The sequence below is a fragment of the Vulpes lagopus genome, chromosome 23 (genome assembly GCF_018345385.1).
Source record: "Vulpes lagopus strain Blue_001 chromosome 23, ASM1834538v1, whole genome shotgun sequence".
NCBI lineage: Eukaryota > Metazoa > Chordata > Mammalia > Carnivora > Canidae > Vulpes > Vulpes lagopus.
The window spans coordinates 4,753,182-4,777,542 of NC_054846.1; the positions used below are offsets into that span (position 1 = coordinate 4,753,182).

The following is a 24,361-nucleotide window of genomic DNA, read 5'->3' on the forward strand; positions in this document are numbered from 1 at the left end:
ATTTTAAGGGTCTGTAGACCACACAAGCAGTTTCATTGTGGTTACCCTTGCCTGTACCCTTTTTTTTGCACAGAGCCTGGAGGCAAAGTTCCCCAACTTTGGGATTGTTAAATGGACAGGGACATATCTGGCACCATGGACAGATCAGTATTTTTTAATGACAATTCAGCAGTCTGAAAGATTATCCCCCTCAACAATAGCCTGGGATTTGTAGATGATGACATTATCTTTCCAGGCCAGTGTAAAGGAAAGAAAGAGAAGAAGAAGGGGTTTCATGTTTAGTTGAATTTTGAAGTCTTGAACCAATGTCTTGGGAGGAACAGTCTCCACTCAGGTGGGTGACTTCTCTTCCTTGTCAATTTGAGCTGTAAATTGTGTAACATTTGAGTTGCTAAAGTTTGGCTGTCATCTGGGTAGTAAGGAGGACCTGATATAGTCCTTTCCAGGGAGAATCAAGGGTGGTCCTGCTCTTAGTGATTCCAAATCAGAAGGGTGAGAGAGAATTGGAAATGTTAGTTTGGAGAGTCATAACCAAATATTTTAGGAAACTAGAAGTATTTAGGATCCAGTCCAAGTTACAGATATACAGTAAATCACCAAAGACAATTAATAGGACTAGAATTTCATATCAAAAAAAGGTTCAAACTTAATTTTTCTGTCTACAACTGCCCCCATTTTTTACCAAAGATGGTAACAGCACAACTAATTTGTTTGCATACAATTTGGCCTAATTATTTATTTAAGTGCAGCAAGAATACTGATTAACCATATAAGTTCTTCTAAAGACTGCTTTGCTGAAAACTAAAAAGCAAGGTACCAGGTCAATTTTTCCATGAGGCTTTATTGGCTTCATATAAAATCAACCTAGGGGCACTTGGGTGGCTCAGTCTATTAAGCGTCCAACTCTGGGTTTCAGCTCAGGTCATGATCTCACGGGTTGTGGAATATTTATTAGGGTCCCCTTCCACAAGTCTTCTTGAAGATGAAGCAATTGGTTGGAACGCTTCAAAAGCATCAAGGTAAATGACAAAGACTTAAAAATAGCCGTGTTTTAAAAATCTGGTGAGAATTCATTGTAATGCAATTGTCAAATTTGGTTATATCTTTGACACATGACATGTCAAGATGATCACTAGAATTACAAGTGATAATATACCGGGACATATTCGTTTCATACAATTTCTGCAATATTTATGTAAATAACATGTATCCACACAAATATAATTAAAGAGGGTTTAGCACCACTTATTTGACAATGCTTCTCGTGTCATTTAAGATACCAGATAAACCTGATTAGTGTAATATTTGGTTTTTTATAAAGATAAAGAACAAATCTTTTGAGGTGTTCCAAGGACCCTTTGGAAAATCCCTAAAGTTGTTTGAGGTCAAAAAGACTTTAGAAGTGATTTGGGGGAGGGACGCCAGGAGGGCCCAGTGGTTGAACATCTGCCTTCCGTTCAGGGTGTGATTCTGGAGTCTCAGGATCGAGTCCCACATCGGGTTCCCTGTGGGGAATCTGCTTCTCCCTCGGCCTGTGTCTCTGCCTCTCTCTCTGTATCTCCCATGAATAAGAAAATAAAATCTTTTTTTTTTTTTTTAAGTGATCTGGGGGAAGTTTGTAGAAAATAGGCAAATGTTTTAAAACACTTGGTCAAAAAAAAAAAAACAAAAAAAACACTTGGTCAAATAGGATTATAGATCATTGTGAGACAATATTTAGTTATCCATTTAATCATAGTGGCAATTCACAGGCAGGGGCACCTAGGTGATTCAGTGAGTTAAGCATCTGCCTTTGGCTCAGGTAATGATCTCAGGGTCCTGGGAATGAGCCCTACGTGGAGCCCCATGCAGAGCCGCACGTCAGGCTCCCTACTCGATGAGGAGTCTGCTTCTCCCTCTGCCTCTCCCCCTACTCCCCTTCGTGCCCACTCTCTCTCTCTCAAGTAAATAAACTCTTTAAAAAATAAAAATAAAAAATAAACACTTCACAGGCAAATACAGAAAACTGAAAACTTGTAAAAAACAAAACAACCTTAGCTCTTTTAATAGAGAAGACTCAGCTTGGTTAAGTAATCTAAGATTTGATAAAGACAGAGGAAATTATTTGGATAATACACAAAATCTTTCTTTGTTAAGCAGATTACTTAAATAATAAAGAAAACTTTTGATAATCTCTTATCAGAGGCAGACCAATAGTCCAAGAAAACGTTGTCCTTTTAGAACAGAGGGAAAACCAAATTCTAATTTGTGTCAGCTTACTTTTGATTTTAAAATTTATGTAACTTAATGAAATTCATTCCAGTCTTAGCCAGCCCTGACCACACTCGTAATATCCCTTTTCGAAGATTCCAGTTCCCTAAACCTTCTACAACTTTTTTCTCTCCACATAAATTGCATTTCCATTTCTCATACCTTTTTTCCCCAAAAAACATGCACCCTATTTTTCTTGCATATGGAGATGTTTCTATTATTACTTTTTAGTAGTTTAGTTATATATTAGAATCTTTAACCTAAAATCCTTTATTTCTAGTGACACTAAAGAGGTAAACAATTATGAACTGTTTTTTTTTTTTTTTTTTTTGCATTAGCATTCTGTAGCTTGGTAAATTCATAAATATTTTTTTGATTTCCAGAAACCTTTTTTTATGTAAAATTTTTTAGTTTGGCACAGGACATGTTGATTAATGGGCTCAAATATCTTTAGTTTCTCTGTAAAAGGAAGCTTATGTTTAGTAATTAATGTTCTAATGTTTTATCTTATTCGGAAATTATCTAGATGTTAAATGATCATCCATCATTTAATTTATCTTAGCAAAACTTAAAGGCTTCAGTTTATCAAAAATATTTGGGGAGTTTCATCTAAAACATCTTTGTCATACTCACATCCATTTAATGTACTGCTTCTTAACAATGGTGTTTAGATCACGTACTGTCAAGAGCACGCTATGAAGGCACACACACGAGGTGTCTCTCTCTACAATGTCAGCTTTATTCAGTCATAGAGCAAAATGAAATTACATTTATAAAGCAGGTTCAGGATTCCAAACTCACTGACATCTCACCGTGTGATTAGACTTGGCTTCTTACACGGCACACAGAGCAGGGCACAAGACAAACCACACGACAAATAAGATAACAGAAAAGTATGGAAGTGAAGGAACCAAACGTGAAGTCAGCCTGTGGGTGCACAGTTGAGGTAAGGCCTCGGCCTGGTCCAGGTCGGCCCTTGGCACCGTTTACTATGTTCAAGCCCTGAAGGGTCTCGCTTCTGTTCAGAGATCAGCTGGGCAGAGCCTTCAGCAGCAGTTGCCTTTCTTAAGGGGTCAGATGTAGAAGGGTCAGGTCGAGAGAGTCTGATGGTTTGCTGCCAAAATCCTCCTCTTTTTAAAGGGATTTAATCAGTTTAGGGGCCTCACAGACCTCCTCTGGTCCCTCGTTATCCCCTCTGGGATGTCAGCTGACGCTGGTCCTGGTGCTCTATCCTCGCCGCAGGACCTTCACTGCTTGACACAGGCTCCTGCTTGACAGGAGGGACTGCATTATGCCCTTTACACTACAAAGTCTTTATGAGACATTAGACAAAGCCAACCATCATCTCAACCTATTCTTTTTTTTTTTCTTTCTGACAAAATTGGTAACAGATATCTTCTTGAACTTACTGGACTAGCAAACCTACATTGAAGTTGTAGGTCTGCATTATGTTTAATGCTGGTAACTCCGAAGACATGCTTATTTTAATTCAATCAAGCTTAAACTAGCTTTTATTTTGCTAAAGACTATTCCAGATCATGTGAACATGAGAAATAATTGGATTCGGTTTTACTGTTTTGTTTTTTTTTTTAAGATTTTATTTATTCATGAAAGACAGAGAGAGAGAGAGAGAGAGACCCAGGCAGAGGGAGAAGCAGGCTCCCCATAGGGAGCCCAATGCAGGACTCGATCCTGAATCCTGGGATCACACCCTGAGCCGAAGGCAGATGCTCAACCGCTGAGCCACCCAGGCATCCCAGCTTTTACTGTTTTTGAGGATTTTTATGAATACTTAATTTATATGAGGGTTTGATTTTCTTTAGGCTAATTAAATAGAGGAGATCTTGGGTGGCTCAGTGGGCTGAGTGTCCAACTCTTTGTTTTGGCTCAGGTCATGATCTCATGGGTCGGAGACTGAGCTGAGTATCTTCAGCACAGAGTCTGCTGGAGGTTCTCTCCCTCTACACCCCCCCCCATTCACACTCTTTCTCTCTCTCTCAACTAAATAAATAAATCTTTAAAAAATACATATAAACTAATTAAATAGAGCTCTTTTATAAATTAATTTTGGCAATAACATTCAGAGGTAGGAAATACCACACATCTACAACACACACACGATACATACGAACATACATACGTACCCAGAGACCTTAACTGCTTCCATACACTTAAGATTTCCCATTTGTCCAAATTCCAAGTGACTTTCCCCCCCCCCCCGCCTTTTTTTTTTTTGATAAGAATTATATCCCTGGAGTTTGTATTTTAGTATTTACATCTTAAAGGCATCAGGGAGAATAAGTCTTTTAAAATAAATAGGGCAAGTTCGGAGAATGATTTAAAAAAAAAAGAAAGAAACAAAAGATAAATTCCAAACTGCCTCTAGAGATGCATGTCTAGTGTTATAAAGATCTGTAAGATGAAGGCTATTGCTCTCGTTTCCTCAAGGAATGGGGTTGCAACTTAAATGACCTCATAAGTTGATCCATCCACAAATCTTTTTACAAGGGCTTTAGAAAGTTTTTTTTTTTTTTTCTCTGAGTCTCTACTTTTATTTTAGCTTGGTAGGAAGGCCTCAAAAAGAAATTTTTCTATCAGGCTCTGTAATTTGACCAATTTTCTGAACACAGAGCTACTTTGTAGTTTTTAGCCGGAACAAATAATAAACATTTCTGACAGTATTGAACAACCCCCTTTGACTGAAGAGGTGTTCTCAAAGAGGGTGCAGAAGATATTTTATTTTCCTCTTTCTACGGGGTACGCAGCAGAGATCCAGGAGAGGTGACTCGGTAAGGACTCTTACCCGTAACCCGCTTCTGCCAGTTTTCCTAGGATCCCATCTGTAGCTCCAGTATTTACCAGAATTTGGCAAGGTTTTTCATTATTTTTAGTTTTAGTTTTCCCTTTGCTGAGAGAATAACGCAGCAACTTATCAGAAAATCCCTGAGTCAGGTCAACTTTAGAAAGGACCCATATAGGGGCCCAGCTTTAAGGATATATTTGAAGGCATTGAGTCGATGTTGAAAAATCTGCATAGGTCTTTGGAGCACAATCTTTTTCCTAGTGTTCTAACTAACCACAACTGAGATCTGGATCCTGGGCCAAGATTTTAACGATGGACCTCTAGGAGACTGTGATGTGAGGGGTGGAGGGGCAGATGTTATTTTATTTTAGGAGTCTGGTCTGGCTCTGTTGTAGCTGTAAAGCTGATAATTTGACAGACTTTTGTTGATGATTTTGTGTCTTTAAGTTTTCCTTAGTCTTTTGCGATGATTTTTTTTTTTTTTGCAATGAATTTTTTAATTGAACTATTTTGGAATCTTGAAGTCTTTGGAAGCATCTATATACCATCAAAAATAGGTATCCCATTCCGTTTGTTTGATATGAGAACTCTTACTTTTAAGTGTAATTCTTAAGTAAACAATCTTATCTAATAGGAACATTCCCCATAATGGCCATTGTAATTCTAGATTGTCTTTAGTCTAAATTTTTATAGCTTCCAGGAACACAGTACTTAGACCTAAAAAAGCAGGTGTGCTAGAAGGTGGTGTGCTTAACTTGTTGAATTTTGAGAACACTATTATTGTTGTTGTTATTTTAGCTAAGACTTTGGATGTCTCAAGCCAAACTATTACCTAAGAGGATGTGCCATGGCGTTGAGATTGTGTGGTGTTTCACAGTGCACCTCATCCCACACAAATCATCTTGAGGTTGGTGGGTGGCCCCTATCCGTCTAACCCATTCTGTGACCAACTAATCCCCACATGGGAGTCTGAGTTAGCTGGCAAGCATTCTAAGACAGGCTTTAAGTATTCAACTTTTGCTTGCCGATTTTTGTGGCTTTCTTCCTCCCAAGATTCCCATTAGCAACTAGCCTTTATCTACACAAAACAAGGCAATCAAACTAATTAGACTAGCAGAAACCAAGAGACGTTACTATTTCCTGGCCAAGAGAATAGCGTGTGTATGCCAACAGTAAATCCCAGCATGGATTAAACTAGCAGACTTCAGTAAATGGGGACTATGGACTAGAAGTGGAAAAGGGATCCAAACAATTGGGGAATTTTGGACTGAACCAAGGGCTAGGGACTCAGGGTCCAGATGGAACCATCTGACCCCTCAAGTTGTCTGGTAAGCACTGAAGTGGGAAACCAGTTAGACCAGGAGCTCAATGTAAGACAGTGGAGCTCAGAAACAAGTGGACTTGCCCATGGCCCTCAAAAATAGCAAGGAAGATGGGAACTCACATGGGTTCACAGAGTACCATGCCTATGTTTTTCATTGTCCCTGAATGCCAAATGAAGTTTGCTTCAGCTCCATCTGCCATCACCAAATCCATTAAATAACAAAAATTCAACCAAGTAGATTTGAAGATCTAATTGGCTTTATTTAATGATTCATAGATCATGCATCAGCACATCTAGCAAGCAGAAAGGAGCTCTGAGGAGCTGTACAAGATGGAAGGCTGTTATAGGCACAGGGAGAAGGAATAAGGAGAAGGCGATTTCATTCACCTTCTTTTAGGGAATGGAAGGGGTTTATGTGGCAGATTACCTCATTAGTGCTGACCAGAAAATTCTGGACTAACCAATTAAGACTACATTTCTGGAGAAGGTTAAAAGTAAAATTATGTTAGATATTAAGCTTTGGTTTGGTGACAGGGGCTTAACACAAGTGATGCCATTTTGGGCCTGTTATTTCTTTTTAACACCTCCAGCCAAATTGGTGGCAGCCCTGCTCACAGCAATGTGTCCCTGGGTTCTGGGTTATTTGAGGTTAAGTAGTGATTCTGAAGCAATATTAGCCCAAGTGGTTTTGAGCTGTGTTGGTAGAATAAAGACACAACATTTGAAAGGGTCAAAAGTGTAAATAGGTATATAATAATGAATGCTAAGTCTGATGAGGTAAGGCTACAAAAAATTATATAGAGTTCACCAGAAGAATAAAGAGTTAAATGAAGATTTAGAGTATAGGATGAGTTTGAGTATACTCAACAGTTTACTCAACTATATTGAACTGTTTGAGCAATTCAATGTGTCTCACATACCACTCCCTTTTTAGGAAAGCTTCTTTAAGGCTTATTTCTTATTTTTGTTTTTAATTATACTGATACATAGTTAGATTTTTAATTTTTTTTGAGTAATCTCAGAATAGTTATAAGAATAATACAAAGAACTCCCATTGACTCTTCATCCAGCCTACCTAAAATAACATCACTATAATGGCACAATTCAAAATTGTGTCTTCTGATGTAACTTGCTGACCGAAACACAGCATTGCCTTTGTGATATCCTTGCAAAATAAATATATCACATGAACCAAATAATGAGAAAACATCATAGAAACCCTAGTTACAGGACATTCTTCAAAATAACTGCCCTGTTCTTTAAATAAACCATTGGTTATTGTGTACAATTGATAATTGTGTTTACACATTAAATGTCCTTTTTATAGGAAATATGTACGAAAATATTTAAGGGTAAAGAGGCATCAGAGCTGCCACTAACTTTCAAATGGGCTGTAATCTTAGAGACACATGCACAAACAGACACATATGTATATACATGGGGTGACACTGATAAGATATAGTGAGATGTTAATAATCTGAGACCCCTTTCAACCCGAAGCCCTGAACTTGCTGTGGAAATTGGCTTGCCAGGAATGGCACAATCACTCACTCTTCTCCTCTACGGTCTCCACCATAAAGAAGTGCCTGGTTTGGAGTGTGAGGAGGCTAGGGGCTCTAGCTAAGGCCCATAATCTAGCCATGGACCAAAGCTGTCAGGACTGGTTTGAGACAGAGGAATAATGCCATATGGAAATGGAAGGCATAATAAAGAATGAAGAAAAATGAAATTAATATACAAAGTGAAGGATTTTATGCAAGAAAGTGATGAGATTAATAACACTGGTTCTCTGGTATGGGCCAAGAACTTGGTCATTCACTTTGAGGTAGTTTCGTGGCCCTCTTTGAATTCCCTTCCACTCTCAGCAAAGCATGTTTTTTTTCTGGGAGATTTTGAGGGGTGTTTGACCTTGGCTATACAAGAGTACGGTACAGTGTGGGAGAGCTCTTCTACACTTGGAAAGGCAAATGGTTAGGAAAGTCTGGGGCCAAGACTATATATCTGGTAGTCTGAACACAACAGAGTCAGGCAATATAATCCAAAAAAAAAACCCAAAACCAAAAACAAGGAAAAAAAGAAAACCTTTACTTCTTCCACTATCCCATTAAATCTGCCCAATGAGAGCAATCCTTCTGTTTGCGTGAAAACTCAATCCCTCGGACTTTTCTGATCACTGTGCTGCAAGAGAAAGTCCTATGGTCTTTCAACATGGCAAACAGAAATAACAATGTCTTTTACATAATAATCAAAATTCTAAATTTGATTTCAACATCAAATCTTCACACTTCCCTCGAGCTGAAGCCTTTTTTGAGCTGATTGCTGACAGTAGGAAGGGGGACATGGTGTTCCTCTTCTCTTTTATCCTGTCATACTATTTCTCCCCTTTCCAGCTTGTTGTCATTCTTATGTTTTGGTCCTTCCTGTGTTGACGGGAAATGGCAGAGAGAAGAGGGAAGGTGGATGGAGCGTGGGGGTGGGAATCACAATAATCCATCAACATTCTCCCTCAAAGCCACTTGATAAAATTCTTTGTCCATCCTTCTACTTTTTCATATTTCTATTGTGAATAAGGAAAATTTAAGGTTGTTACAAATGAGTGTAGGCTGGTTCCTTTGAAATCCTGCCTTCAAGGAAGTCTAGCACTTGCTTGAATGCAGCACCACCTATATTCTGCTGCTTTATTCAAAAGTTCCAATTTAATATCCTGTTAGAACTATGCCGTGGAGTATTGGTATCTTAGTTTGGACTGCTAAAATGAAGTATTGTGGATTTATTAACAACAAAAAAATTCATTTCTCACAGTTCTGGAGGCTTGAAGTGAGATCGGGGTGCCAGCATGCTCAGGTTCTAATGAGAGCTCCCTTCCTGTTTGCAGGATGCCCACTGCTTTTTTTTTTTTTTTTGAAATCTCATGTGGCTAGAAAAGCAAAAGAGTTCTTGCAGGTCTTTAATCCAGCTCGCGGGGGCTCTGACCTTATGACCTAATCACCTCCCAAAGTCTCCACCTCCTAATACCATCACATCAGGGATTAGGTTTCAACATAAGAATTTTGGGGCACACAAACCTTGAGTCTATAGCAGCAGCAGGTTGACATGAATTCTGTCTCCAAGGAAAGAGGTAATCATAGAATCACATCTAAAGGATTTGTTTCCCTGGAGACATTCTTCAAGGGCCTGATTTATATGGTCCATCTGGTTGTGCTGGTAGCAGTGAGCAATGGGAATGTATGTTTGTCTCAAGAGAGCTTTGAAGAGTCTGAAAGACTGGCATCAACTGGCATTCTTAGATGCAGTGTGGTTTGGAGGACTTGAAAATAATAGCCATAAAAACAGGGTCCGCAGATGATCTAAAGCAATCAGCAGTTGATCATTTTTAAGGGTCAAGAATAAGGTAAAAACAGGGGTGCCTGCGTGGCTCAGTTGGTTAAGCATCTGCCTTTGGCTCAGGTCATGATCTCAGGGTCCTAGGATTGAGCCCCACACTGGGCTCTTTGCTCAGCAGGGAGTCTGCTTCTCCCTCTCCCTCTGCTGCTTTCCCTGCTTGTGTTCTCTCTCTGTCAAACAAACAAAATCGTCTTTAAAAAAGAACAAGATAAAAACAGAGGAGGAGACAAACCATAATAGACTGTATAGTTAAGAGGAACAAACTGAGGGTTGCTGCAGGGGAGGTTGGTGGGGGGATACACTAAATGGGTGATGGGTATTAAAGAGTACACTGGTGATGAGCACTGGGTGTTATATGTGAGTGATGAATCACTAAATTCTACTCCTGAAATAAAACAAAACAAGTATATATATATGAATATATATATATATATGAGAGAGAGTCTCTCCAAGGCAGTCTAAAATAAAGTCTATGGTTCCAAATCTCAAGGGCACTCAAGTATTAGAAGATAAAACTCTGTATATTTTCACATCTCTGAGAGTAATATATTAAATGTAAAAATCACAAAATTTCCAGCCCAACATTTCCCTGTCTCCATGCTTTGCTTAAAATAGTCTCTGACAACACTGTCTTCATTCCCATCACCTCTTGGGTAGCCGATTTAAAAGTTTATATGCTTCATGCCATATTTAGGAGCTTGCATTTATCTTAAAACAATGGTGAATTATTGAAAGATTTTAAACCGGAAAAATTATATGATCATACTTGCCTTTTGGACATCTTATTCTGGCAAGATTGTAGAGGATAGGTTAGAGACATGTGAGACTAACCAGTACATCAACAGTTAAGAGAAAATGGAGAAAAAGCCCACAGTAAAACTAAAAAAATGAAAGTGGAAAGGGTATAAGAATGGTATCACAAATGCCACAAGTGGAGGCGGTGATAAACAGTGCTTCTAATCAGTATATGACATATATTAGAAAGTCTTAGTTCTCTTTTCTTAAGATTTTATTTATTTATTCATGAGACACACACACACACACACACACACACACACACACAGAGAAAGAGAGGCAGAGATACAGGCAGAGGGAGAAGCAGGCTCCCTGATGTGGGACCCGATCCCAGGACCCCGGGATCACGCCTTGAGCCAAAGGCAGATGCTCAAACACTGAGCCACCCAGGTGCCCTAGAAAATCTTATTTCTATTTAACAAGGGCATTACACACTCCTAACTGTACATATATCTATTCATGTCTTTTTAAACATAGGAGCACATAGGGGCATCTTGGTGGCTCGGTCAGTTAAGCATCTACCTTGGGCTCAGGTCATGATCCCAGGGTCGGTATCCAGCAGGGAGCCTGCATCTCCCTCTTCCCCTGGCCCCCACTCATGCTTACTCTGTCTCTCTGGTGCTCTCTCTCAAATAAATAAATAAAATCTAAAATAAGAAAAAGAAAACCCATAGAAATTCCTGAATTAAAAAAAACTTGAAAATGAAAAGCAAGGACCATATGATATCATAATTCTAGAGAAGGTCTTGGGTTTCAATTTTTGGTGCTTATGTTTTTTCTTTTGCCACTCAATCTTTTCTTCAAATGAAATCTTACCGGAAACCCAACACGCATATGTGATCTGGAATGCTTATCTTCCCATTCCCTAGCTCTCACGTTGACTCCTGGTGCATTCTGAAGGGTCTGTTGATCTCTGTTCTTGTGACTGTTCTTCATCATTTAAACTGAAATGTTATATTGTGAGTTCCATGAGCTGTAGGGCCTTTTTTGTTTTGTTTACCACTGTATTCCCAATACCCAGTGCAGCACCTGGCACAAAGTTGGTGTCTAGGGAATATTTATTGAATGAATGAGTGAATAAATATTAGACAGAGAAAATTAAGTGACTTGGATGAAATTACACAGAAAATTGATGAGGGTGGGACTTCCTACATGGGGAGTGACTGGGTGGATATCGGTGGCATTACCAGAATAGGAGATAAAAGAGAAGAAATATAGGAAAAAGGATGTTGAGATCAGTTTTAGATATTAGACTTGGAGGTGCTTCGGGGGCATCCAGGTAGAGACATCCACAGACAACAAACTGCTCAGTTTCTTTCTTTCTTTCTTTCTCTTTCTTTCTTTCTTTCTTTCTTTCTTTCTTTCTTTCTTTCTTTCTTTCTTTCTCTCTTTCCGTCTTTCTTTTTCTTTCTTTCTTTCTTTCTTTCTTTCTTTCTTTCTTTCTTTCTTTCTTTCTTTCTTTCTTTCTTTCTTTCTTTCTTTCTTTTGGAGGTGGGGGGAAGAGGAGAAAGAGGATCCTAAGCAGGCTTCATGCCCAATGCGGCCATGGGGCTTGATCTCAGGAACCTGTGATCATGACCTGAGCCCAAATCAAGAGTTGGGTGCTTGCTTAATGGACTGAGCCGTCCAGGCGCCCCTGCTCTCAGTCTATTTAGCTTAGACTCAATGGTCTAGCACTTCAGCTCTTCTTGTAAAAGGCTTTCATTTTGCTTGTAAGCTCAACGTTTGTCCAGGGATGTTTCCCGCCCTCACATAGCCACCAAGGCCGAGTTTCCTAAACTTTATTGTGCACGAAAATCACATGTGGAATCTAGTTAAAATGCAGATTCTGACTCAGAAGGTGGAGTCTGAGCTTTGGCAGTCTTTAACAAACTTCCATGTGATGTCAAAGCTGCTTATCTACATTTTTGAGAAGCAAGACACTGCAAATCAGCGAAAATGGCAGTGAGCTGGTTATCAGTTTTTTTGTTTTTGTGACATTCCACAATCTTTATAATAAGTAGGGATGGATAGACTTGCAAAGTTTTGTTTGTCAAATGAATTTCTTCTTCTAAGCTTTGTTTTGGCTCTTCAAAGAATACGTTTAGGTGTTTTACAAGTTCACTTCGAAATATAATACGGCTTTTATTTCATAAATTAATTCAAGACAAACTTTCTTAATTTTAATGACGATCCCATAAACCACTTATTCTTTCTAGGAGTTTTTTTTAGCTTCTAGCTTCAGGCTAAAGATTTTAGGCTAAGTTTAGCAGCTGTTGGAAGTAATGCAGCTAGAGAAGTAGGCTCTGTCAAGACATTTTGAAACATCAAGAGCTTAGAAAAAGTACCAATTGCAAAATAGCAACATGGGCTAAATCTCCCAAGAGGTACAGCTATTCTTATCCTGAAACATGGAGACCATCCCACTGCAAAAACAAAAGGAGATTTTTATTGGCAACCAGTAGCCTGGTTTCTTAGATATCATTAGATTCATTTAAATTGAATGAATGACGTAGGTATCATCTGTACTTTTATCTAAGTCATTTCTCTTTTACTGTGAAGGTTTCATAAAATGTCATTACTTGTTTTCATTCTTCCATTCCAAAAGTCCTTTTAGGATGTGTTATGGTTCTGGACACTGAGAGACAGCTGTGAGTTAGACAAAGACCTCGAGGTCATCAGACTTGGTTTTGTAGGAAAACAGACAATCACGAAGTAAATAAATGTGATAGGTTTTAATATGTCCCATTAAAAATAAGAGAGCAATGAACCGGAGTGATCAGGTATCAGGTGGTATTCTTAGACTGGATGACTCGGAAAGCCCTACTTAGGGGGTAATGTCTGAGCAGAGAGAGGAGTAAAATGAGGGCATGAACCATATTAATCCGAAGAGAAATAAGAAGAGCAGAGTGAAAATGCCATATATTAAAGAATCAGCTTGGTGTGTGGAAGGGAGATTAAGACCAGTGAGATGAGGGACACAAGGGAGCGGAAAGCAGCAGGAGATGCAAACTGGAGAGAGAGCAGCAGCCAGATCAAGTGGGGCTGGGAGTCTGGATTTTATTCTAGGGTGACTGCAAATATTTAGGGTCTTAAAGCGAATGTTGCATATGGTTTCTCTGTCTTTAGCACTGCCATTCGTGCATTCCCCCGCTGCAGTACGTGCTTCTACTAGAATACATTTCCGAATGAATACCTGGGTGTTTTAGTTGTTCCCAAACCTACGTTTCTGGTTGTAATCTTTCTCTTGGATTCCAGTCTGATACTTTCAAATGCCTACTGCTATTTTCAATGAACTCTCCAATTTTCCCCTCAAACTCAACACCACAAACTCATCATCTCATTCCAACGTCTCCACATTTATTGGCCATACCAACTTCTCTCTAGTTTCCTAGGTCAGAAATGATCCTTCTGACGCTGGGGATTTCCTTTACTCTATTACACTGACTCTAACCCTGGTTCGACCTTTTCATCACTTAATTGCTGGAAGCACACAACAGATTTTTTACCTGGCTGGAGAGACATTCTTTTTCTTTTCTTTCATTTTTCTTTTTTAATATTCTATGTCTTTATTGTCATGGGAGTTTAGCAGGCAGGGTCCATATTTTTTGGTCAGTTCTTTCTGTCCTATCACATATGTAGGAATGGTTCATTCTTTTTTTTTTTTTTTTAATTGGTGTTCAATTTGCCAACATATAGCATAACACCCAGTGCTCATCCCGCCAAGTGCCCCCCTCAGTGCCCATCACCCCAACCCCCCACCCACCTCCCCTTCCATTACCCCCTGTTGGTTTCTCAGTTAGGAGTCTCTCATGGTCTGTGTCCCTCACTGATATTTTTACTCATTTTCTCTCCTTTCCCCTTTATTCCCTTTCACTAATTTTAAGTTCCCCAAATGAATGAGACCATATGATGTTTGTCCTTGGAGAGACATTCTGACTTGAATTTCTTCTTTCTTCACATCCATACTGCATAGCTCTCCAAGCCCATCGCTGCTGAAGTTTATCATTTTGTTCATAAGTGTATTCCTTATTCTTTTTATTAATAATTTCTCACACTGTGTATGAAACATGCCATCTTCTTGTAGCAAACCTTAACTGGTGCTCATATGAACTGAGGGAGATAATATTTTTATCTCCATTTTATAGGTAAGGAAAAGGAGTGTTGGGTATGTTAGGCCATCTGCGGAAAGTTACAAGGACACCAACAGGGAGACGGTAGGGCTTAGATTTGAACACAGGCCTATTCAGCTAGGAACACGGAGCTTTAGTTAATGATTGCATAAATAAATAAAAATCTTTTTTTTTTGAAAGATTTTATTTATTTATTCATGAGAGAGACACAGAAAGAGAGAGGCAGAGACACAAGCAGAGGGAGAAGCAGGCTCCATGCAGGGAGCCCGACGTGGGACTCGACCCCGGGTCTCCAGGATCACACCCTGGGCTGAAGGTGGCGCTAAACCGCTGAGCCACCCTGGCTGCCCTAAATAAATAAAAATCTTAATAAATAAATAAATAAATAAATAAATAAATAAATAAATAAATAAATTCCTGCCTCTGTTTGGGGCTTTCCAGGACGCAGGCCTGCATGTCTTACCGAACTTGCAGGCTGTATTCCACATTTCAAATTTCTTTCCTTTTTATTTATTTATTTTATTCATGAAAGACACAGAGAGAGAGAGAGACAGAGAGAGACAGAGAGAGACACACAGAGACCCAGGCAGAGGGAGAAGCAGGCTCCACGCAGGGAGCCCCATGCGGGACTCGATCCCGGGACCCCGGGGTCACGCCCTGGGCTGCAGGCCGATGCTCTGCCGCCGAGCCCCCGGGGGTGAGGACCCTCACACGTGTCTCTAGGGCTGTGCTGTGCATGACCTTTGTCCTGCAGCTGTGAGCTCCCTGGGTGCCAGGCCTCTCTCCGGGCTCCAGGAAGGGGAGCTGCTGGGGGGCGCGCGGCCTTCTCCGCGGGGCCGGGGCTTTGGGCACGGCCCTTGGCGCACCGCGTGCCTCGTGAAAGGTTAGGACCCGGGGATCCCCGGGGGGCCAGCGGTTCCGCGGCGCCTGCAGCCCAGGGTCCCATCCTGGGGACCCTGGATGGAGTCCCACTTCCCTGCCTCTCCCTGAGGGGAGGGGAGGGGAGGGGAGGGGAGGGGAGGGGAGGGGAGGGGAGGGGAGGGGAGGGGAGGGGAGGGGAGGGGAGGGGAGGGGAGGGGAGGGGAGGGGAGGGGAGGGGAGGGGAGGGGAGGGGAGGGGAGGGGAGGGGAGGGGAGGGGAGGGGAGGGGAGGGGAGGGGAGGGGAGGGGAGGGGAGGGGAGGGGAGGGCCCTTCTAGCTGTCCTGGCTGGAGGGGCGGGCGCACCGGCCTGAAGTCCTCAAGGGAGGCCCCGGGGTGCAGACCTCTGCCTGCAACGAGAGCGGGTCACGTCCTTGACCCCGGGTCACATCCCGGCTGAGCCTCCCGGACCCCGGGTCCCGCCCCCGCGCCGCTGGGACGCCTCCAAGCCCCGCGGGCAGCAGTAGCCCCGCTGGGTTCACGTGCCCGCCGCCCGGGGAGCCTCCTTCACCGGCCCTGCGCGGGGCACCCGCAGCGTCTGCTCGAGCTCCCCGGATCCGCGGGCCGCCCCCGCCCCCCCGCCCCCGAGGAGGATCCGCGCACACGCCGTGGGGGAGTCGGGGCCGCAGCGGCAGCTCCGAGCGCGCGGCGGACCCGGCGGCCTTAGGACCGCGCGGCGCCCGGCGCCCCGAGGCCCCGCCCTCCCCCCCGCGAGCGCGTGCGCGGCCGCCCGTGGCCCCGCCCCCCGGAAGTGCGGCGGGCGGGCGGCGGGGCCCGCGTGCGGCGGTCGCGGGGACGGCGGCGGGGCCCCGCGCGGGAGCCATGGAGGTGGTGGAGGCCGCGGCGCAGCTGGAAACGCTCAAGTTCAACGGCGCCGGCCTGGCGGACGGCCCGGCCCTGCCGTCGGACGCGGCGGCGGACGCTCGGCCGGAGGGGGACGCTCAGCCCGCCGCCGCCGCCGCGCAGCCGCCTCGCTCGGCCCCGCGGCCGGAACCGGGAGCCGGACGGAGCTGCGTCACCGGGGCGGGCGCCGCGCTGGGGGACTCGGGGTCGGACTCGGACTCGGACTCGGACAGGTAGGGGCGGGGGCGGGGGCTGGACGGGGAGCCCGCGGAGGTGGGGGCAGGCCGGGGAGGGCGGGGGGCCGGGGAGGTCGGGGGCGGGGGCCGCGGGGGCGGGGACGGGGACGGGGGCGCCCGCAGGCCGGGAGGGGGAGGGGCAGGGGGGAGGGGGCGGCCGAGCGCGCACGTGCAGGAGCAGCAGCAGGAGCAGGAGCAGCTCGCCCCGCCCGCCCCTGCGCCCAGCGCTGCCCGCCGAGGTCGGTACCCGCCTCTGCCGTCTTCAGCCTGGTCCTGGAGGACCCCACGTAGGATCGCAAAAACAACAACAACAACAACAATAACAAAAAAACAAACAAACCCCACCCCCCCAAACCCAAACAAACCCTGAGGATATTGGATTATTTCGACCACCACTCAGTTGGCGTGGCCCTTTGTGGTCATAAACTTTGGGATTTTGTGTTAGATCATCTTTTTTTTTTTTTTTAAAGATTTACTTATTTATGATAGACAGAGAGGCAGAGACCCAGGCAGAGGGAGAAGCAGGCTCCTCGCAGGGAGCCCGACGCGGGACTCGACCCCGGGACTCCAGGTTCATATCCTGGGCCAAAGGCAAGCGTCAAACCGCTGAGCCATCCCAAGATCATCTTTTTATTTAAAAAAAAAAAAAAAGGTCTAGAGCGTGGCCTTCGTGTTTGAACCAGTGAGCTGGGGACCAGTTAAAGGATTTCGCACGTTTGTTTCCGCTTTGGCGAGGGGCCGTGGGCCGTGGGGCTGGGGAGACGCCTCCGCCTTGTGGCCTGGGAGAGGACCTGGTGTAGGGTGTCCCTGGGCCCCACGGACGGTGCCTCCCGGGATCCGAGTGTGTCACGTGGGCCGCTGAGCCGACGGCAGGTGTGCCCCTGCCCGCCCTCCCAGGGAGAAGGACAAGGACGGACCTCCGAGCACCGGTGTCGGGATGAGAGGCGGCCCAAACCCCGAGCGGTCAAGGGCGAGCAGAGCCCGGTAGCCCTGCGCCAGGGAGGAGGCGGAGGAAGGGCGCGCCCGGGTACCAGGGTACTAAGCCCTGCTCTGCAGAGCCGGGCTGAGCTGGGTTCAAGGGTGAAAGCAGGGCCGCCTGCAGCCCGGGGCCTGACCCTGGAGACCCGGGGTCGAGTCCCACGGCGGGCTCCCCGCAGGGACCCTGCTTCTCCCTATGCCTGGGTCTCTGCCTCTCTGTGTCTCTATGAATGAATAAATAAAATCTTAAAAGTGAAAGCAGAGAAGCACGAGTGGGACGGGGATTGGTGTGGAAAGAGTCGGAAAGACGTTGCGTGAGTTCAGGATGTGACCGTGGCTCTCTGGGTCAGGTGGGGCGGTGGGCTAGACAAGGAGGCATCAACCGGGTGGAGGTGCGGTGGTTGGTAGGATGGGGAGTAACCCATCTGGGACGGGGGACGGGCTGGAGACCAGCAGGGTTTAACTTGGGCGTGAAGTCACGGTCTGTTGTGCAGCTGATGGGACATTGAAGCCGCGGGTAATGACGTGAGAGCTCAGAGGCCATTGGACTGGAGACGTAAATGGAGACGTCAGTTTATGGAGATGGTTTGCTTTTTTTGTTATGGATATTTTCAGATGTATTAAAGGTAGAGAGTAGTATAATGGACGTACATGTACTCATCACCGCACTTACGCGGTTTCCAGTACTTTGTTAATGTTGTTGTATCTAGTATTTCTAAAATTTTTTTTTTTAACCTCAGATTTTAGAGCAAATCTCAAACACTATGTCACCTTGTCCATGTCCTTTACTATACGTTTCTGACTGATAAAGTACTTGTCCTGTAACCACCATGTCATGATCAAACATGAAGAGTTCACCTTAATTCCTTAATACCACCTAATAGTCTTCATATTTCTCTAGTTGTCTTTTGACAGTTGGTCTGTTTGAATTGAAATTCAAACAAGATTCTCAGGGCATTTGGATGTGATGTCTGTTTAGTCTCTTTTAAGTGAAGGTCATGAAGACAGGGGATCCCTGGCTGGCTCAGCGGTTGAGCATCTGCCTTTGGCCCAGGGCCTGATCCTGGAGCCCCGGGATCGAGTCCCACGGCGGGCTCCCTGCATGGAGCCTGCTTCTCCCACTGCCTGGGTCTGACTCTCTGTATCTCATGAATAAATAAAATCTTTTAAAAATAAAGCCCTGAAGACACAGGAAGGCACCTGAGGGTGGAATCCCACGGCAGCTTAGTGGATGCCAAAATACAGAAGTTTTTTGAGGAAGTAAGTGGGAATCATGTCAGATGTTGCTCAAAAGTTCAGGTGACAGAGAGATGTCTACTAGACGGAACACCTTGGATGTTGTCGGTGACCTTGTAAAGGAGTGGTGGTGACGGAAGCCAGTTTGGGGTAAAGACGGAATGGGACGTGAGGGAACAGAGAGAGCACGTGTTAATGACACTGTCAAGAAACTAAGGGGAAAATGAGGCCATAGCTGGAGGAATTGAACAGGTACTATAGGATTTTGCTATGCTGATGGGGATGATCTGGGGGAGAGCGGGAGATGTAGAATATAGTAGTAGCAGGAAAAAGTTCACTTGTGAATGGGCTACCCATTGCCCCTGTAACAGAAGGAAAGACCGGAGGTGCCAGAACTAATGCCTTTGTTTCAAAAACTTGATAACCCATCCGAGAAGACGTGTTTTTCATGTTTGGTGGAGAGTATGAGACAGGCTGTACTCTAGGCATTGTTTAAAAAATTGCTGTGAGAGGAGATGGATTGTGGAGGTTAACTAGGAACCTGACTGTAAAGGGCTCTGAGATGGCCTTTATCTTGTACACAATATAGGTTCATGAAGAAACTTCTAAAGCTTTTCTCTATTCCTGATGTTTTCTTAATGAGAAACGGAAAGAATGGTACAAACAGAGCCATCAGCTTGATTTAACCCTTGTTAACATTTCAGAACTTAGTTTCACATATGTATGCCATTACGACCTTTTAAAGTCGTTCAGTGTTTCAGCATGCATCTCTAGGGGACATGCTTTCACACAGTCATAGTTGTTACACAACAGAATGGATAATTCCTTCATATATAACGTCTAGCCACAGGTTTTTTTTTTTTTTTCTTTTAAGCAAGCATGTGAACTGATTAAGATGGAAGGTCATGAGAGGGTGAAGATAATAGTAGGAGGAAGGGTTGATTTTTGTGGGAAGACTGATGTCAGTGATACTACAGGAAAATAGGTGAGAAATGAGGGGAACCCCTCTCTCCCCTTACCAAACAAGGTCATAGTAACAGTGGAAACGGGATTGAGAAATTGAATGAGAACGATGTTTGCCTTCTGAAGGTAGGATTTTATCATTGGCTGTGAGACGGCATTGATAAGTGCCAGATGGCTTAAAATGATTCCACGGTTTCTACCTGACTGAATGGAAGACTAAACGATGAAAATAAGAGGTTCCAGGGGAGGAGCAGGTTCTGTAAGGAGAATTTTTTGTTGTTGTTGTTGCTAGAATGAAGTAAGCCTACGTTATTCATACAGAGGTAGCCAGTATGTAGCTAGGGATTAGGGGTGAAGCTTAGAGTTACCAGTATCAGGGCTGACGATTTAGGAGTTATCTGTCCATGAGTGATCATTGAAATCATTTGAGTGGATGACAGTACCCATGGGAAGAGGACAGAGAAGAGAAAAGGAGCGTGAACTTTTAAAAACAGCACATAAAATGGGCTAAGGGAGTTTTTAGAGTAGAGTTGACATGGTTGAAAGCTTTCAGGAGTTTCCAAGTTGTATGAAGATTGAAAGCATTTTGTTGGCTATTAAGTGATCTGGTCATTGATAACTAATAAAGGGTACCTTGTCCAGAGCTCTCTTTTGTCAATTATTTATCACATGCTTGATTATATTAAGACAAATGTGTGATGTGTGAGTCTATAGTAATAATAGGATTTAGGTCACAGCAGGGATTTTGAAAATGTTATCAGTGGATTGAAGACTACTTTCCAAATACCATGGCCAACCTCGAAATGTTAGGTTTTGAATTATATCAGCACCAGTAACTGTGTAGTAGATATTTCTTAGTTGAAAAATTGTTATTTAATACCATCAAAATTATACTTTACGACTAGGTTTTTTTACTTTTTCTTCCCTACAGTGACACAGATTCAGATAGTTCAAGCTCCTCCTCTTCCTCTTCCTCCTCATCTTCCTCATCGTCTTCCTCTTGTATATCACTTCCTCCACTGGTGTCAGATGGAGAAGATGATTTACAAACTGAGAAGGAAAACAAGAATTTTCCTCTTAAAACAAAAGATGAGTTACTCCTTAATGTAAGTACTTAGATTTGTTATTAAACCTAATTTGAATGTTAAGAATACGTTATAATACTAATATTGATCTCTTTTGGCCTATATCCAGCTCTGTAAATTTGAAGACTTCTCAACCTCTTACTGGGCATATACATTTGCTGCGCCTTTTATTTATTTATTTTTTAATAAAAGAAGATTGATCTGGTTGCTAAAGTTTCTTCTAAATCTAATGTTTGATTATTATTCTTGATGGGCATCAACTTCAGTTTGCGATTTTTTGTTTTTTTATCTTTCCTACAAAGATTTCTTATATATATTTACAATTTTTGTTTTTGTTTTTGTTTTTTTGTTTTTGTCCACAAGTCAGAAAATTTTGCTCAGTAATAATTGAAATCTTCTTAATTGATTGCGTTTAAGAGACGTAGAAAGTGAAATTAGATGGGTTGAGTTTCGTAGACTCCTCTTAGCTTAAAGTTTTGGGAGCATTTTTGTTACAGATGGAGGAAACTTACTTATTATAGTTTGGTATTTATTGGCACTTGACAGGTTTGGTTTGTATAGTTGATCCTTACATGGTTCTTTCCTCTTCTTTCCACCCTAGAAGGATGAAGGATGGTAGTTTGGTTGAAACCTCATGATCCAAAAGGAATGTCTCCTCAGAATTTCAAAATATAGGCTGTATTACCACATTATTTGTTCTCCCTACACCCACATGTACTTCAGGTACTACCGATGCTTTTTCAAAATTTAATGATCACTAATTACAATTATTATGTAATACTTAAATCTACGAAACAGTTTAATGCAAGGTTTGAAAACAGTTTGAGTCTCAAGGTAATTTTCTTTTCATGCCAATATTTTTTCTTTTTCTCCACTTGTAATAAGAAATTTCCTACCTCACTCATGCTTTATGTATTGAAAACCCCTTGATTTTTATACAGTTTCATCAGTGGTTCTTGTTTTCATACTACAGACATTGCTATCCCTTCGTGGTCTTTTTACGCAAAGGCTTTCCCAACTTACAACTATTTTCTGGAAGCATTAGGAGACTTCTTTGGTCTTTCTCTTGTACCTTAATCACCTCTCTACTTAAGTTTTCTTAGAGTATAAAAATCAACAAATAAAGGACCCACAGTACTTGTTATATGTGTCATTTTCTTATGTCTCTTACTTGACCTGGAATTTTTACCTTGTGAATCTCTTGAAATTTAATTCAAAATCTTAGTCTATATATTTAAGTATTTTTCTTGGTTAGAGTGCTCATATTTTCATTAGAAAACTAAAAACTAAAAAAGTTCCTCACACAGAGGCCAGGAACCACCTTTGGAGGGCTGAGTTCATATCTGCTCTTTTTAGCTCCCAGTGTCCAATAGGATGCTTGACAGATAGTGGGTTGTCAGTCAGCAGTAATGTGTGATTATAGAATGAGTGAGGAAACAACAGGCATCTTACCTTCATTCATTCTTACGCTGTTACGGCACACCATTCATGTACAGGTGCTGTAAGCAAGACTCTCCAGTTCTGTTCTCATAGTGCCTGGTGGAAAGAGACAGTAAATAAAGCAGAGACAAATATAATTTTGGAAGTGCTGTTCAATTGTGAGAGTGTATGTTTGGCTCATAATCAGGAAATTAAATTTTTGCTGGAAAGGTATGTTAGCTTTTGAAAGTTGAACAGTGAGCCAATCTGTTCCTTTTTTGTGCCAGTTCCGAGGGATCTTTGGGAAGGATGGAAGAAGCAATTATAGTCTTTATTTTTCAACTTTGGATTCTTGAGTAGCTGTTCACTTTATTTTATATTGACATGATTAGGAAGTCAACTTACTGGAAGTTCCTAGTCCTTTAGACCACTGCTACTGGAGTTAGGTAGAAGAATGAGTTCCCTGGATTGCCACAGATCTTTGACTTAGGGCGTGTATGAGGACTCCTTCAGGACTTCAACTCTGAAGTTCAAGGGAGGAGAATGACTTGGCCCTGCAGACCAAGAATGGTATGGCCATGTATACTCAGTGTCTTTAGGACTCTGCTGCTTTCTCCACGGGGCTGGCAGTTTGGTCATTGATAGTCCTATATGAAAGTCTTGGGGGATATGTGTACCAGTTTACCTGGGGCCTGGTACACAGCCCTGAACTCGACATTGAGGCTAGTGGGATTGTATTTAGGTTGCTTGGGCATGAGTCACATAACCACTCCTGTTTGCGTGGGAGGATATGTAGGAAAGTGAATGCTTTAGAGAACACACATGGGCAGGTGTGAGGGTGGGAACACGTAAAAGCCAGTTGACAGGAAGGGAGTCCAAATGTGTGTGTATTTTGAGGAAGGAGAGGGTTGGGTGGGTGGTACCAGCCCCTTGCAAACCACAAAGCATTGGTTCTCTGTCGCAAGAAAGAAGTCTTCTCTCCACTTCGGAAAGGGACGCTGTTCAGTCAGTAATAGTCATCCCATTTAGAGAGTAAAAGGGAAATACTTGGAAGAGTTTATCACGTAAGAGTTTCCAACATGTGACTTGTGTTGGACTCTTGTGATTGTCCAACCCAAAAAGACTCAACTTACCTCAAGAGAAGGGGGATGCATCGTAAACTGACTTGGATGGGGAAGCCATTGGGAACTAAGGCAGCTATTGAGGAGATAGCCAGGCTCTTTGTTTTACCAGTCTTTGGATATTCTCATAGTTATCTTGAGTGTCCTTTTCTTTCTTTACTGACTTCTGTTTACCTATAGATTAATCTTTTTAACAGGCTCTTTGTTTTACCAGTCTTTGGATATTCTCATAGTTATCTTGAGTGTCCTTTTCTTTCTTTACTGACTTCTGTTTACCTATAGATTAATCTTTTTAAATTCTAGTTTGCATGTAGATTGCTATGACCCTGGCTTCTACTTCGATTTTCCCCTTGAACCAACCAATTAATGCCAGATTTCTTTGTTGACTTTTGAGACAATCCTATTAGATTTGTTTTTTGTGTGTGTTTTGTTTCTTTTTTTTCTCTTCTCTCCTCTTCTCTTCTCTTCTCTTCTCTTCTCTTCTCTTCTCTTCTCTTCTCTTCTCTTCTCTTCTCTTCTTTCTCTTCTCTTCTCTTCTCTTCTCTTCTCTGAACATGACAATCCACTTTTCCTGGGAACTGTCCCTTGTTAAAACCAGCTGTAGCCAATGTCAAATATACCATTTTGTTCAGGTCATATTGGTATACCCTCTTAGCAGGGATTGTGCATGGAGGTTTGATCTATGTATTTTATTTAGTTTCCTAGTGAAATGCTGAAGAAAATTTAGGAAACATTCTAACCATGTTGGACTTGCTAAGAGGTATACATAAATTAAAATGGGCCAAGCAGTTTTATCAATTTCAGAGTTTGTGCTGGATCTTTAGATCTCTAGAACATAGAGCTGCCCAACTTAATCCAATTTTATGTTCATCTCTTTATAAAGTGTCTCATATT

General features: G+C 42.7%; 1 protein-coding gene across 1 annotated transcript in view; it reads left to right on the forward strand.

Moving 5' to 3' along the window:
- The first annotated feature begins 16,321 nt into the window (after positions 1–16,321).
- The window catches only part of NAF1 (nuclear assembly factor 1 ribonucleoprotein), a 40,328-nt gene continuing 32,288 nt past the window's right edge, over positions 16,322–24,361 (forward strand). Inside the window, exons 1-2 of the mRNA XM_041738919.1 lie at positions 16,322–16,662; positions 20,774–20,948. Of these exons, the coding sequence (XP_041594853.1) occupies positions 16,409–16,662; positions 20,774–20,948 (429 nt within the window). The 5' untranslated portion in view covers positions 16,322–16,408. The remainder of the gene's footprint in view (positions 16,663–20,773; positions 20,949–24,361) is intronic.